At 39.2% G+C, this 16,554-nt stretch overlaps 1 protein-coding gene across 4 annotated transcripts in view; it reads left to right on the forward strand.

Moving 5' to 3' along the window:
- Window positions 1-16,554, forward strand: part of LOC136836444 (histone-lysine N-methyltransferase 2A-like) — a 116,749-nt gene that overhangs the window by 67,055 nt on the left and 33,140 nt on the right. For 3 of the 4 annotated variants that reach the window (XM_067100708.1, XM_067100710.1, XM_067100711.1), the window contains exons 10-11: window positions 10,193-10,222; window positions 11,045-15,795. In XM_067100708.1, coding sequence (XP_066956809.1) covers window positions 10,193-10,222; window positions 11,045-15,795 — 4,781 coding nt within the window. The remainder of the gene's footprint in view (window positions 1-10,192; window positions 10,223-11,044; window positions 15,796-16,554) is intronic. The other variant, XM_067100709.1, reaches the window with a different exon arrangement.

A 16,554-nucleotide genomic window follows, 5' to 3' on the forward strand; every position in this document is an offset into this window, starting at 1 on the left:
GGGCATTTTGGTCAACTTGCAGAAGTTGCAGTTAGTTCCACCCAGAAGATTCCCTATTTAAGGATGATTCTAGACTCAGACTTTCAGGTTTTTCTATCCCCCAAACGGATTGACTCCTGTCTCCAGACTGTCCGGGAGCTCCTAGACCTCAGGACTAGCTCAGCAGTTCAGTGGATGAGTCTGCTGGTGACCTTGGCCTCAGAAGAACTGCTTGAGAAGTTGGGCAGGCTTCAGAGGAGGCCTCTCCAGTTTTAACTGAAAGTGTGCTGGAGCAGGAGAACCCAACTGGACTCCTTCATTTTCCCCATCTCCTTAGAGATCAAGGCAGACCTTCGATGGTGGTTGTCCATAGAAAGACTTCGAGAAGGAAGTCTTTTCTACATTTGCACCCCGACCTAGAATTTCATTCTGACACTTCAGATCTAGGTTGGGGAGCCCTTATAGGGAGTTGGAAGATCTCAGGGATGTGGTCAGTAGATAAAAGAGCTCTCCACATCAATGTGAAGGAACTAAAGGCCATTCACCTAGGTCTCCAGGCCTTCTCTCTTTTAGTTTCCAGCAAAGTAGTAGCAGTTTACATGGACACCACCATGGCACTGTCTTATGTCCACAAACAAGGGGCACCCTCCTTCCTTCACTGGACCGGTCTCGACTTTGTTCTGAATTCTCTGGCAGATGGTTGCAATCGGGTTTTGCCGACCAGGTGAAGATTATCAGTCTCTTTGGGTTCAGGAGAAGAATGAATGTCTTTTTTGCTCAGTCCTGGACCCTTTTATTGTGTGTGTAGCCAGATGGATGTTTCGTTGCAACGTTTCTCCTCTCCCAGGTTTGACCTGATTGCTCCGTTCTGACCCAGGAGGTGTATCTGCTGCAACTGGTAGTGGACCTCCCAAGACTTGCCATAAAAACAGTCACTGCTCAAACAGCCCCACTTCCTCAGGTTCCATCAAGGATTGTCTGTTCTGGCCCTGACAGGCTTCAGATTGTCAGAAGCCTCGTGAGAGTGAAAGGCTTTTCAAGGCAAGCTGCAGAAGCTGTTGCTAGGTGCAGATCTGCTAGCAGGCTATACCAATCCAAGTGGCCAGTTTTCAGAGGATGGTGCTGCCATAATAACATAATGTCTTCTGAAACCTCTATAAGCCAGTTAACTGATTTTTTACTTTTCCTGATGACCAACAGGAAGTTGTCTCCTTCTACTATCAAGGGGTGTAGATCTATACTTTCTTCAGTGTTTAAGCATAGGGGCCTGGATCTGTCATCCAACCAAGACATCAGCAACCACATCAGATCCTTCATAACCTCCAAGTTAAAAAAGCCTAGATTTGTCTCCTGGAATTTGGACACTGCTTTGCTTTCCTTTCCTTTCCATCGGCTTTCCAAGTCATGGCCTTGCTCGTTCGTTATTAAGAGCTTAACTGACATCCTCGGCCCAGAGGAAGAAGAGACTTCTTTGCCCAGTGAGGGCCTTACCTACCATGAAAATGCAAAATCCATGGAAATGCGAAAATCCCCTCCAAAAATGCTTATAACTGCCAAATAAATACCTTACACCCCTTAAACTAAAATGCTTATAACTGCCTATTTTAACATTTCACTGCCTAATTTGATATTTCAAACAAAAGTATGCCTTAAATTATCATACTAAAACAATTTAATATAAAAAAAAAAAAAACACTCCAAACCATCATCCCAAAGCACCCAAAGTAACCTTAGATTACAGTACTGTCCTACTACTGTTACTTTTAAGTAGGCTATATGCACCCCTAAAATGCTTATAACTGCCTATTTTAACAGTTCATCACCAAACTTGACAGTTCAAACAAAAATATACCTCAAACTGTCATCCCAGAACATCCTAATATCATTTCAAGGTCATGTTGCAAAATTAAGTACCAGCCTACTACTGTTACTCTTAAGTATCCCTTATCACTGAGACACATGTATTCTTTGGCCTAGGTAAGTGCACATACTGTACATTTTACATATATTGTTATTTTTCAGTGTTGTAAGATGATTTTGAAATTATATGTGCTGTACATCGTTTTGTGGTTAGTCCTCGCCATCTCCCATAAATTTATTAATATATTCTTGCTATGTAAAAAAAAAAAAAATCCAGCAAGTTCACAACAGATCAATGAGGGTTGCCATATTTTATCTTTGTCTGATTTATTGTACCGTATTTCATTACAAGTTTAGTTGACCATGGTTATCACACATTATAACAGTACACAAGATATTTTATCACTGTTGATGTTTCATCTCTAATCACCATAAAAATATTTAAAATCCGAATTTCATACGTAGGCAACACTCACCATTTTTACTCTCCTCCCAGCCATTGTGAAGTCTCATCCCATCACCAGCAAGTTACTATGATCCAGTGTATTAACACTAAAGTTCTCTCTCTCTCTCTCTCTCTCTCTCTCTCTCTCTCTCTCTCTCTCTCTCTCTCTCTCTCTCTCTCTCTCTCTCTCTCTCTCTCTCTCTCTCTCATGCATGTAGATTTATTTGATATGTACAGTATAGTTTTATAGGTAAACGTGATGTTACTTTGTCATTAATTTTTTCATGGTTTCCGTGTATAATTACCGTACAAGTTTTTGCATTTCAATAAAAGCAGACTGGAAAATATTAAAATAAGTAGCAAATATTTCAGATATTGTACAGTATGCTCTACCATCCAAAAAAGCTTTACAGTACAGTAATATAATTTCAAATACATCTTACATTACCCCTAAAAGAGGGGGAGAGAGAGATCGTAAATCATTAAGCTCATTATGGGGTGGGCCTTAGAATGAGCTAAATTTTATGATTTGTATTAAAGATTTATTTAGTTTCTATTACTGTAAACATTTTACAGATAATTTGCTGTGTTTTTAGGGAGAGAGAGAGACACGCATCATAAACTTAAGCCTGTTCAGAGATATCCTGTCATTCTAAATTTGGGCCCCAGAATGGCACCAAGACTATGATTTAATATTAAATTTATTTATTTGTAATGAATTTTATAGATGTTTTGCTGTGTTTACATTAATATTAACATTTGAAAATTAGTAAATCATTTGTTATCATAAATAATATTTAAATCATGAAAATACAGCAATTAGTGAATATTGCTCTGAAAAAATTCATGAATTAGTGAAAATTCTCCTGCAAAAGAGTTAAGAATGTGTTCCATAAAAATCTACAACAAAATGAAAAGTGGAAATCATGGAACCATAAAAAGTGGGAAGGGTGGGACTATGTATATCTTCAGAGGACCCTCCGGCAAGTTTTGGTGCTCATTGAAGAACCCTTCATGTCCTCTGTCAAAGAATGCTCTTTCTTTCTTCCTTAGAAGTTTGATTACAGAAGCGCATTCTCAAGGTCAGGAAGATGTTTTTACCTTCCCGTAAGATCAAAACTCAAGAGGTTCGGGCTGTTGCAACGTCTCAGGCTTTTAAACATAACATGTCTCTCAAGAACATTCTACAATCAACACATTGGAAGTCGGTTTTTTGTTTCACATTATCTTAAAGATGTGGAAACTGTGTTTGATAACTGTTGTACTTTGGGTCCTTTATCTGTGGCTGGCATGGTGTTAGGAAAGGAAGCATAAGGGATTTTCTGTCCCTCTGCTTTCCTCTCACCTTCATGTTACGTGTTGAGTTCAAGGGAAGCCTGGGGTTACATTGTATGCAGAGTACCCTCCAGTTTTTTAATGGTTGGGCTGTGGGTTTTCATTCTAGTGCAGATGACAGTGTTGTTTTTTATTCTGGTCATCCCCCAGGGCAATGGCACTCGTATTTAGTCTTTGTCAGCCATAGGTGAACTTCCATGGCTGCAAAGTCCCCAGTGAAGTAGAGGCAATTCTTGGCCATACTGCCACATCCTCTTAACTTTGAAGTAGAGGCAATTCTTGGCCATACTGCCACATCCTCAACAAGTTAAGATGAGCACCAACCAGAGGCAATACCCACCTGAAGCAGCTCTCTTACCAGGTAAGGTACAACAAGCATTGACCCAATGCTAGCAACCTTCCTAGTCCAAAGTCATTATCTTTATTAATGGTTTGGATTAGAACATGTCCATGATTCCCACCTCCCCTCAATGTGGAATCAGCTATGTAAGTCACTTATATAAAAATTACATTTTTATGGTAAAGTTTTATATATACTTACCAAGCAGTTACATAATCAGAGCCCACCCTCCTCCCCTCAGTGGACATAGGGCATCAAACGAATGGAAGCACTCTGCTGAGTTGCACCTATCAGTCCCGAAAGTGGGCGGAATCCTGTCACCCACACAAGCAATGGTAGCGCCACTGTGAAAATTTGAATTTTATTAGACTGACGTGTAGAAAGCTAGTACCTATGTAATTGCTTGGTAAGTGTATAAAACTTTATTTTATCATAAAAATGTCATGTTGACAATGAAGTGTTACCTTGGTATATTATTATTATTAATAATTTAACCAGACCACTGAGCTAATTTATTTAGCTCACAGGCCTGTCCCAAAGGATTTGTCTGAGATGATAATAAAATTTAGGTTTTATTTATTAAATTACAGCTCCTTAAAAATTTTATAATTTGGGAAATTGAAAATTATGGAGGTACCTACAAAATTTCATTAGCTGGTATATTTCCAAAACTTGATGCTCATTTATTATATTTTTGACTTAACAAAAATTATCAATTCTAAGACAGGTCAAAATTCCTGTGTCTGTTTTGATATGTTAAATTCCGTTTCTAACATTGGAATTAATTTATTCTAATTTGTTACTGTCATTTTATAGTTGCATATATTTTGCTATTTATTATTAAGAGATGGTGTAGAATCAGGAATAGGAATATAAAAGTGTCATCTTGTTATAGTAGTTGTAGCTTTGATTGCCGTATTGACTTCATTTCCTTTAATGCCTACATGGGCAGAAAGCCAGTATATTTCTACATTTTTACTATCCTCATAAAATTTGTTAAGTGAAAATTTAATTTGCAAGGATATATTTTAGATTGTAATTTTGAAAAGTTTATATTAGCATTTCTAGTCATAAAAATTGCAGTTTTTTGCAATGCTGTATCTTCAGTAATATAATGATCAATCCAGGTGCACAGAAATCTTCTGTGAAAATTGAAACATTGTGTGACAAGGAAAGTGGTTATGTTTCGTTGTGTTATATGGCTGCAAATCCCACATCTAACGAAGATTTGGACCAGCAGTGTCTATTGCCGAGTATGGACCTTTATGTCTTCCATGTTCTACAGCATAAATGTTCTGGGGTATATGCACAGTTTTTCATTAGTATTTCAAGTGTGTGCAAGTTTGTGTCTTAGTCTTAGTCCAAATAGGAGGTGGTTCTATAACAGGAGGAAATTGTGTATTGATATTTGTTGACTCAGTCTGTTTGCTCTAACCGGGAATGGCGGTGATTTTTTGTAAATATATCTCTGATCAAATAATTATTTTTTTGGTGAATCACTTGCTTGTATTTTTGTTATTACTATGACATGATAAGGAGTTAGAGGTGGTTTACCATTTCTGAGTTTGGATAGAAGAATTTGGGGAAGATTTAAAACCTCCAAAGCCTTTCAATTTATATTTTACAGAAGGCAAGGCTCTTATATTCCTGAGAGGGATTAAAGTATGTGTCAGTTATTTTGTTGATGGGACATGGATGGTGTGTATTTTTTGCCAAGGCTTAGCTATTTATATTTAAAATCTTGAATGAATATGTATTTTTGATCAGAAGACTTCCTACCAAAGATAGTGAAAAACAAGAAAAAAGTTCAGTTGATAAACTTGGTCTGTGAGATTAATGAGGTATTAGCAGTCTTTTTTTTTTCCTGTTAGTATTAAGCATACCAAACTCATTGTGCTTAGTATATCATTGGTCACTTGTACACAGCCATTCACTAGAATCAGGAAAGTGTCCCTGTGGTTGTGGGAAGGGTGTGAGGTGAGCTCTGTATTGTGTGTCAAATATAGCAGATGGTGTCCCAAGAAGTGTTGAGGATACAGAATATACCTAGAGTAAGAAATGTTGCTTGAAATATATAACAGGTAAGTGGAGAAGATGGGGAAATTGAATCTTAGTAGAGGTAGAGCATCGCAAACACACTGGACTGTGTATCAGAAGTTTAAAGAGCAGTAAGGAAGCAAGTAGCTTTACCATGGATGCAGTGGAAACAAAGCTAGACTTCTGGTGAATAAGAGTGTTGCATGTGCAGCTGAAACATGTGCTCTTGCAAAGAAACTGGAAATTTTTAATGGATGGAAAGAATATCAAGATGGTTTTGGCTTGTGATGAGAAGAGTAAGGAATAATGGGTGAGAATAGAAGTTGATATTTAAGTAATAACTGAAGAAATGCCCAGGAATTCATGGAAAAAGGGGATCGATGAAGACCTAGACCTGATAGGAGTTTAGGCAAGTGTAGCACAGAACAGAAGAGTGTGGACTACTTATTTTGCATCTGACCCATAGTGGGGAAAAGTGGCTGTTGAAACTTTTATACGCTGAAAATTGTATGATTAAATGTTTTGGTTTATTAGAGTAAACATATTATTTCTGCTATTATTACAGCATCAGTAGTCTTCGCAGAATTTAGAAGAATTTATATAATGTTACCCAAAAAGGTGATTTGTTCCTATGAAGTATATAGACCTCCATCTTACATAGGAGTATCTTTGAGCTGGGTACTTTGGTCATTGAGACTGTTAACAGGGTAGTTGAAGGGGAGTGTGGGGAGAGTGAAGTGCAGTCTTTGCCACTCACCTGACAGATCAATCACTTTCTTCCTGGTGTAAAGTAAACTTGTCTCTGTTCCTCAGCACTTCTGGTTGCTGGGAGTGACAATCACTTTCGTGATATTTATGTTCTTGGTTGTAGATATTTTTTATTATGTTTTGTGTCTGTGACTGAATGTAGGTTAGACACTGAAAATGTTTCCTGGTTGTAGGTGTGTATGCATTTGGCAAGCTTACCCTCATTCCTCGTCTTTCCCCAGTGGTGTGTTCTCTATTTTGCAGAGGTCATGATTGTTCCAAAGAGCTTCCTTGCCTGGAGTGTAATTGATGTTTTGCTGCTCAGTGTCATAAGTTGGTATGTAAGCAGAATATGGGTTAGAAGGCATCTGCTTTGCTGGGAGGTAACACATCTCCCTCCACCTTGAAGAGCTCAGCTGCCTTATCTGATGGGGCTATGACTGTCATTGAGGCCAGTTCTCATCAGTCTCCATTTGCTGGACAGTCAGGGGGAATTTTGGAATCATTCAAATGTCCCTCCTCTTCCCATGATGCCCTCAGTGGCTTATTGAGCATTCTCATTTGCTTATTAAGCAGTCCCTTGGGATCACCATCCCATTCCCTGGTATGCAAGATTCTCCCAAGCTCTCTCCAGATCTCTAGGAGTTTCTGGTGGCTCTTTGGCTATCCTTTTGGATAAAGGTGAGCCATTTGCTGCCTTGTTTCTATCTCAGTCCGCTTTGGCTGCTGCCTGTTGCTTCCAGATGCTGTTTACACTGCTGCTGATATTGATACCAGTGATGATGGTTTTGCCGTCCCAGTTACAGGTGTGTGTGTGTGTGTGTGTGTGTTTTGGGGAGGTGTGATGATGTTTGCAACTGTCGCCACTCTTGAGTCCTACCAGAGGCTCGTCTAAATTGCATCCTTAGCCATATTAGAGAGGAGTATGGGGAATGTGGTCAAGTTTCCCCCTCCTGTTCTTTGTCTTTTTCTGACTGCTTTCCTCCTCTTCTGCCTTCTAAGCCTTTTAGATGACCTCTTGATCACTGGTTCGTATGCGAGATAGGAAGAAGGCATGGCAATCATTTTCCAGTAAGAAGTTCTGTAGAATTCCACGCAAGGGCCACTATTTACAGAAGAGGGCTGACAGATTTTTTTTGTCCACAGGTCTTGAGAGTGCTCCTGAATGGTCTCCTGTCCACAGGGGGAGATCTGACCTGTGTCATGCTCTCTTGTATGTTTTTGGTTTTATTACTTATTTGTTAGCACTGTTTTACATCTAACTTGGTATCTGTCTGTGGTTACAAGTCACTTGTGTGCAGTGGCCCAGTTTGGGTTGAACTGTATACCATACACACCAATGCCTGTGTTACCATACACACCAATGCCTGTGTGCCCAGGTTGGATGCTGTATATCTATGTTCACTAGCCAGGTTCGTTTGGTCCCCGACAGACAGATAAGGGTCTTCAGGATTGGCTCTCCAACACTTAGTGCCAGTTTGGTAGCTGGGTTGGCAGTAGCAGTCAAAGATGTTGACCAATATTGGTCTTCATGCCCTGGCTGGGTTGGTGGGGAGAAATAACCCTTCATCTTTAGGGATTGGTTTGACTTTCTTCCATTCCTATGAGTGTTCCCAAGTTGTTATAGTGCACCTGCTCCTTCTGCCTTGGTGGAAGGCTTTTCTTTGGTTGTGGAACTGATTGGTACCAAGGGTCTTACACCACTGGAACCATCCCTGAGGAAGTTGAAGAAGTACTCCTGATATGTTAATTGAGGTTATTCAAAGACACAGTTGTCTTATAGAGGCTTCGAAGGCAAACCCCATTGAGTAGACTTGATTGTTGCTTCTTCTGCCTTGGTCGCCATTAACTTAGGGGTTTTAGGGAGGTACATTAGCTGGTCTGAATGCTTTAGAATTCTCTTACCTCCAGCTGATCGTTGAAGCTAGTTGGCAAGCCAGTGGAAGCATTGCACGCTGGAGGACTTGCAGACCTGCCCTTTAAGAGATTGTTTCTCTTCCTCCAAAGCAGTGGCCATGGAGTTTATATTATTTTCAATTAAGGATGGTTTTGACTTGCATTCTGCTAATTGAAAGTTTTTACAGTGCTTTTATTCTTTCCATTTATTCTATTTGTTCATTCATTCATATTTCATTAGTTTATTCTTCTCTCTCTCTCTCCTAGGAGCTGTTCAAAAAGCACAAACCCATTTTCTGAATTTATGCCATATCTATATGATAATACGCAGTGTATATTATTGATTATAATGAGTCAGTCTACAGTTAATAAACACATCTAGACTTGCTGTAGTCCATCCCAGGGCCAGCCTCTCACCACTGTCCCTTGTTTAAATATACAGGCTGAAAGTACTGTGACCTATCTTACACTGTATTACTATCATATTTAATGGTGTGGATACACTAATCCTTAAAAAGTAATTTGATCAGGCAACTGGTTCACAATTCTTGACTCCTGGGCTCACCCAAAGGATGTGTTCTTGAGTGATATGGAAAGTAAATTAATGTAAAGTTTAAAGTATTGGACAGTGATGCACCTTGGGGCCCCAGGGGGCATTGCAAAGAACTTATACTAGTATTACTATCTGCAGTCCACTGTGCAAGACTGTAATCATTTACCCTTCTCCCTCTTGTGGGGAATGCTTTGCTAAATAAAAGGAAAAGTAGAAAGGTTAATTATAAATGTTTATTTTTATAATCGTTATTGATGGCCGAGGTGTTTATTGGGCAGTTTATACCATGTTGATGGCCCTATTTTGTCTCATTGCCAGACATCCATGTTTCAGTTTTTCTTTAATCATGTAACTCATAGTCCTGATAGTTTTCGATGTTATTCTGCTCTCCTCATGTATGGAATCTTCTTTGTTGATTAGTGGTTGAGGGGCCACAGTAGCCTCTTGATGTACGTGAGCTCTTAAATTACCCACTCTACGTTGTTGTGCCTGTGGTTTGGTCATTGTACAAAATCCAAATTAGGTACAAAGTATTTGTAAGAGTTTCAAGAGGAATGTACGAAATGTGACCAACGTTACATGGTTTTGTGTGAAGTTACATTACAGGAAATGGAGACTGAAATTGATATTTTGTTTTTGTAAACCATGAAGCTTATACTCTGCCTCTTTTACTTGTTAGTCCTTAATGAACTTCTTGTGCCTTGTCCTGTGTTATTAGTTTACATAAGCTGTATGTTTATTTTCCCCAAGTGTAGGCAGAAATCAAGTAAGAGCACTTATTCTGGATTTAATGTATTCCCTTGTAGACTGGTAATTTAACTTCTAAACCCTTGTATTTGTAGGCTATAAGATAGACCATATTACATTAAAAGTATTAATCATGTATTCTAAGAAGGAATTTTTTGTCTTGTATCATAAGTAGGAGTTGTCCGTAATATAGCACCCATCAGATTTTGATGCAGATACCCAAATACCCTGATTTTTTTTCTTTTGTCTGTAGGACTTTTGGCCAAGTTTGGTGATAGGAAAGGTAAAGTGTTAATCTGTTCCCAGATTCATTGTTGTTTTCATTTATTTATTTATTTTTTTTTTTATGATTCTTGCTGCTTCGATAGTGTGCTTAGCTTGTTCTCTTTGTGCTCGTGATGCCCTAGGGCAGGATGTTCTCTCTCTTTCTGGAACCCCAAGTACCCACAAATGCAGATTTTTTATATATAATTTTTTCGCATTTGAGTATTTTATTCGTCCCCTGAATCTCATTCCCCTTTGGATATTTCTTTGTATGTCAGTAAAAATTTCCCTTATTGTATGTTTGCCATATCTCAGGGCTTCTTTTGATTGCGTTTCTCCTAGAATTTACTTTTTCCTTGTGAGGGGATGACAGGTTAGAGTATTTTTCTTCTGCTTTTACTCTTTCCTTTTATTCTAATCTATCAAAGTAATTGTGTATTTTCTCTTAGTATTTATTTTTCTTGTATTAAGTAAATTAGGGCCCTGTGTAATTTGAATGTCCACTACGTGAGCAGTATTTTAATCATTGCCAAATCTTGTCCATATTGTTGCATTATACAGTTTTTAAACTGCCTATTTTTGTGGAGGTCATATATAACAATGCTTCCTTCCATTTTTGAAAGCGAGGCAAGATTTTATTAAGCGATAGTTTATATTATTGAACTTTGATTAACTAAAAATTAATTTTAGTCCATACATTTTTCCAAAATATTATAAAACCAAAAAACTGTTTAAATTGTCAGATAAGAAAGGTAATTTGACCTCTACAAAATGTCTGTTTTTGTTGAATGATAGAATTGGATGAATATTCAAGAAAGTAATGTATTTCTTGCAATTGCAGATGATGGAGTGTGGACGCTGTGGTGAGTGGATCCATGCCCACTGTGAGAGCCTCAACAATGAACACTACCAAATTCTCAGTTTCCTTCCCGACACTGTAGAATATGTCTGTCGGACCTGTGTGCTGGAATCCTCTTCCAACTGGCTTGATGCTGTCAATAATGAACTGTTAGCTGGATGTGAAGCTGTGATAAATGCTCTCCTCAACAGCAAATGTGCCAAGCATTTAGTTAAGAAAGAACCACAGAAGTTAGGTACTTCTCTGTTATCCCCACTTTCATGTCTACCAGCTTTGAGTGCTACTTCTTTTCAGAAGAAAATTGAATTACTGGAAGCTGCAAAAGGAGACTGTTACTTGGATGTAACTGCCAATAGCAGCCAAGTAAATTCTAACTCTATACAGTGTTCTAGAAATTTTGAAGAAAAACTGCCTTTGCTGGGAGACAGAGCCAGTGAAAGTGCTGTCTCAAATGAAAATCAGAATCTCTCTCATGATGTGAATTCATGTATGAGAGACATGGCAGTCAGCCAGATTAGTAATGATGTAAAATGTACTGCTGCAGATATTGATGTTTGTGGTCAAACAGTGAACAATCAAAACATCCTAGAAACTCATATTCATTCTTTGGATGAGAATGTGCGAAAGAGGGTTGAGGGACTACCTCAAGTGAATGAGAGAGAGACAGGGTTGCCAGGTCTTGATTATGAAGGAAGAGGGAAGATGATGAACAGTACCAGCAGGGACATTATCTTTGAGAATGATGTAATCAAGGACTTGGCTAGCTCTGCTAATAACAGTTGGTCTGTTAAAAACATAGAGTATCACAGAGAAGAGAAAATGGTTTCAAACAGTTTTAAAGAGGAGCCTAAACTTAAACTTAAGAGACGCAACACACGCTCCTCTTCTTCTTGGACAACACTTGGTCCCCCTGAATGTGGGACACACAATCAAAATGATAGCATAAAGTTACGAGAATGTTCAGTGAGGCTTGAAGACATATGCAAATCAAGATCTGCTTCATCTTCACCAAAATTTCACGATAGTGATAGTGATGAAAATGGTGATTCCAAGGAAAGGCAAAATATTACCACCACACCTAAATTACATTCTTTGCCCAAAAATAGTTCCATAAGCACTGGGGAACTATCTTCTCAGTCAGGAAACAAAATAATTGATACTGGACAAGTGATGCAACTTGACAAAGAAGGTGAAAGGAGTGCTGGAAGTGGTCTCCATTCTTTACTAAATGTGAAAGAGACAGATTTATGTACAATAGGAAGGGATGTCTCATGCACACAAGTTGATGGACCAAATGATGAGACGACTACAGCCAGTCATGTCATTCGTAATCTCTTCTATGAAGATCGTAATTTGTCTATGTTGGAGTCCACTGCAGCCTTGTTAGATAAGAAGTGTGAGACAGGCACCAAGGAGAAAAAGAACAGTAGTAGTCTAGCACAAGTAGAGAACCAGCTAATAAGCCCCAAAGACAAGATCACCAAAGATATTGATGATGATTGTGTTAGTAGTGAGGCCAGCTCATACTGTGATACTGATACTGAAATTGAGAGTATTCAAGATGACCCAGAAGAACCCAAAGATTTGTTGAGTGTCAAAGAGAAGCTCAGAGAAGGTAAATATAACACTGTACTACAGTTTCATGTTGATACAGCCAGAGTCATTGAAAATGGCCGGCATTTAAATAGAGGTCAGACTAGAAATGTTTTAGCCACTTATGCCAAACACATGAAAGAAAGTTTTCCATGGTTTGAATTAAAAACAGCTAATATATTTGAATTGGTGGACCGGAAAAGGCCGTTTCCTTTTCCTCACTTCGATCACAACTATGCTTTTCATACCCATTTATTAGGAAGTACTACACATCACCAGTTTACCATGCGTGATATGTCTGCAAGTCGTAAGCGAAGCATTAGTCCTCTTAAAGGTCAGTCTAGCACTCCAGATCGTCGTAAATGTGCTCTCTGTGCAAGAGAAGGGGATGATGAACCAAACTATGCTGGTCGGTTGTTGTACTTAGGTCAGGATGAATGGATGCATATCAACTGTGGCCTTTGGTCATCTGAAGTTTATGAAGAAGTTGATGGTGGCTTACAGAATGTATACTTGGCTGTTAACAGGGGACGATTAGTCAAATGTTCCACATGCCAGGAAAGGGGGGCTACTGTTGGTTGTTGTCACAAAACTTGCCAAGCAACTTACCACTTTATGTGTGCAAGACGAAGTTATTGTCAATTTATGGAAGATAAAAGAATATACTGTCCTGTACACATGAGTCCTACCAACGGTGAAGAGAAGTCTGATGATTTTCAGGTTAATCGTTGTGTTTATGTAGATATGGATTCAGAAAAAAAGAAGTGGAAGAAAGTTCCTGGTAACAGGGTTAATATAATCATAGGCTCACTTATTATTAGAAGCTTGGGGAGAATTGTTCAAGAATCAGATAGTTCAGAGGCACTGATCCCTGTAGATTTTGTGTGTAGCCGCAAGTACTGGAGCACTGTGGATCCCACCAAACAAGTTACATATACATGTCGAACAAAGAAGGTAGTGCCCTCTCTTGAGGATTCATTGATCTCTGGGGAGGGAGCAACTGCCATTATCCACAGGACTATTGACCATTCAAATGGTGAGGAGGCTGTTGAGAGGGAAATGGCCGCAGTCAGAAAGTGGTTTAAACATCTGGAGGAAAGCAAAGTAGAAAAGAAATCTAGAGAAACTAACATTATTCCTCCGCATTTGTGTCCACTTTACCGCAGTATTAAAGAGAAAGAGGTTGTGAGGAATGTAGATCAAGTAGTTCGTTGTCGTACACCACCAGCAGTTGTTGAGTCGGATGTACGCCAGTGTATTGATGATATTATAGATAAAGTGAGTCGTTCAGTGGAAGAAGAAAGTTTGCTCTTTGACAATGACTTGCCAGCCATTGTCAGTGCTGATGACAATGAACTTATTTCTATGGTGCTTAATGATCTTGATGCTTGTGACCCTATTACTCTGCACTCAACCCCTTCAACCTCAGGCAGGCCAAGCCCCTTAGATATGGATTTCTTGAGCACCTGCGATCATATGATGGACTCAGGGAAGGTGTCTCACTCAGGAACTTTGTCTCAGGAAACAGTTGGTAACTCACAGGTGATGATGGATGATGATACAGTAGCAGCATCATTGACTCCTCCGGTTCTGCATTCCCAGGCACTTTCACAGTCGAGCCTTGAACCTCCTCAAAGCCATCCTCTTCACCACCACCATCACCATAGCCATCTTACACACCAAAATACTTCTTACCAAGTGCAACAGCCAGCCCCTACATCTTCAGCAGCAGTAATGGGAGATGATGTAGGTGCTGCTGTTGATGATGATGATGATGATGATGTTAAAGAACCCATAATGGACACAATACCACCTCCATCCACTCAAGAAGAACAGCATCTTGGTTCAGTGCCTTTGATTCCTTCTATAAGCAGTGCCAAGAGCAGCAGTAACAGTGCACAAGTCTCTCCCAGTAGTCCCAGTCAGTCCAGTAACTGTGGCAGTGATAACAAAAGTGACAGCAGTGGCAATAGTAGTAGTAGCAGCAGCAGCAGCAGAAGCAGTGGTAATAATACCAGTAGCAGCAGCAGCAGTAGTAACAGCAGCAGTGGTAACAATAGCAGTAGTAGTAGTAGTAGTAGCAGCAGCAGCAGCAGCAGCAGCAGTAGCAGCAGCACTGGGGAAGAAAACAGTAGCCCTGAAAGATCCATTGGTGGAATTATTAGCAATACGAGCAGTCCTGATACTTGTTGCAGAGCTGTTGTTGAAAATCTGGGTCACACTGATAGCAACAGTGACTCATCACAAAGTGCTAGGTGCATCCTTCAGAACTCCTCTACTTTAGTTTCAGCCAAAGCCAGTTCAGCACTCAAGCAAATTTGTCGAGTATTGCCAATGCCATCAACCACCAGTGGCAGACGCTCATCCTCTGCTAGTGAACACAGTGATAACATTGCTCATGATCAGTCTCCCCCAGTGTCCCGACGATCACCTCGCATTTCTGGAGAACAAGATAGCCTCAGTTCTGGTGGAAAGGGGAATGAGAGAAAGAAGATATGTATGAAGAGAAATTACAAAACTGTCATAAAGAAGTATCCTTTAAGAAGTGGGATGAGAAAGAGCAAGCCATATGAGACCGTCCAGATCGAAATCAACGAAACCATAGAGATTCCAAGAGGTGAAGGCTCAGGCATGATGTGTAAAAGCCTCAAGCGAAAGTGGAGTGGCATTTTGGATTCTGATGAGGAACAGGAAGTGAAAGACCATAAGGAGTCTGGAGATCAGGAGGGACAAGAGCACGAGTCAAATCATGGGATTAGTGATGATGAAAATGGCAAAGAGAATTCTGTATCAAAGAAAGTCCTTAAGTTTTCAGATGACAATAGTGACATTACTGTAAGTATTGTTAACAATAACAATAACTTGTGTGATTTTTCAAAGTCACGTGTTCATAAATATCGCCATAAAACAGTCTTGCAGCTAGATGGTGCTGCTGATGGATCATCCTCTAGTGCAGAAATGAGTGAGAGTCAAGATGAAGGAATGTTGGAAGAAGGAGAAAGGTCACGAGAACAAGAAGATTCACAAACACCACCTCTGCACTCTGCCTTGGCCATGCGTATCAAGGAGCAAAGTTTAGCCAGAAGTTCCCCTGGGGAGGAGGGACCATATAAATGTGGCAAATGCAAGAGACTCTATAGGTATGGAATTATCTATATTTTCATTCAATTATTTTACAGTTTTCATAGTTCTTAAGGCATTTCAGGTTCATTTCAGTTTGGAAACTTTTATCTATACCTTGTAAAACATTTGAATCATAAGTTCTTGCTAATGTTGGTATTCTTTGTGTAAATTTATATTGTCTTGTATGCACATGTGAACTTTAGCAAATAGCAACTACAGATCATCCCAAACCCATTCTTCATAAAATTGATTTAATCATGTCAGATTCCTCTCGGGGCTGAGAGCAAAACATTCCAAAAAGAACAGATCTTTAGCCATACTTAGCCAACTCCTTATTACTAGAGGTACTTAGCTGTTCTCATTCTACTCTTCTTTTTTGTTTTTTTTTAATTGTGTTATTATGTGTTACAGTTGGAGTTCTTTTCAGTGGTTTTTCTTGCAATTATGGGAAGTTCTAGGAATTTTTTCTGTTAATTCTACCTGAACTTATTTATTCCACTTACCTGCTTTGTTTTACAGTTTTCCCAAATTGTAACGGGGTGCTGTCATACTTTTGTGTATGTATAATGTATTAGGCTCTCAGACATTGATACTGATTTGTCAGTTTTGATGTGCTTGGACTTCTAGCATTTTTGTCTAATATGCTGAGCAGTATGGTCTGTGGAGTGTTCAGTTTCACTATTCTGCCATTTTCCTAACTTTTGTAAGGAAGGAGATAAATGCCAGCTTTTTTGTTACCAACAGCTCTATAATGGTTTACTCTCTTGCTTTTTAAA

This window comes from Macrobrachium rosenbergii, chromosome 56 (assembly GCF_040412425.1).
Source record: "Macrobrachium rosenbergii isolate ZJJX-2024 chromosome 56, ASM4041242v1, whole genome shotgun sequence".
NCBI classification, from domain to species: Eukaryota; Metazoa; Arthropoda; class Malacostraca; order Decapoda; family Palaemonidae; genus Macrobrachium; species Macrobrachium rosenbergii.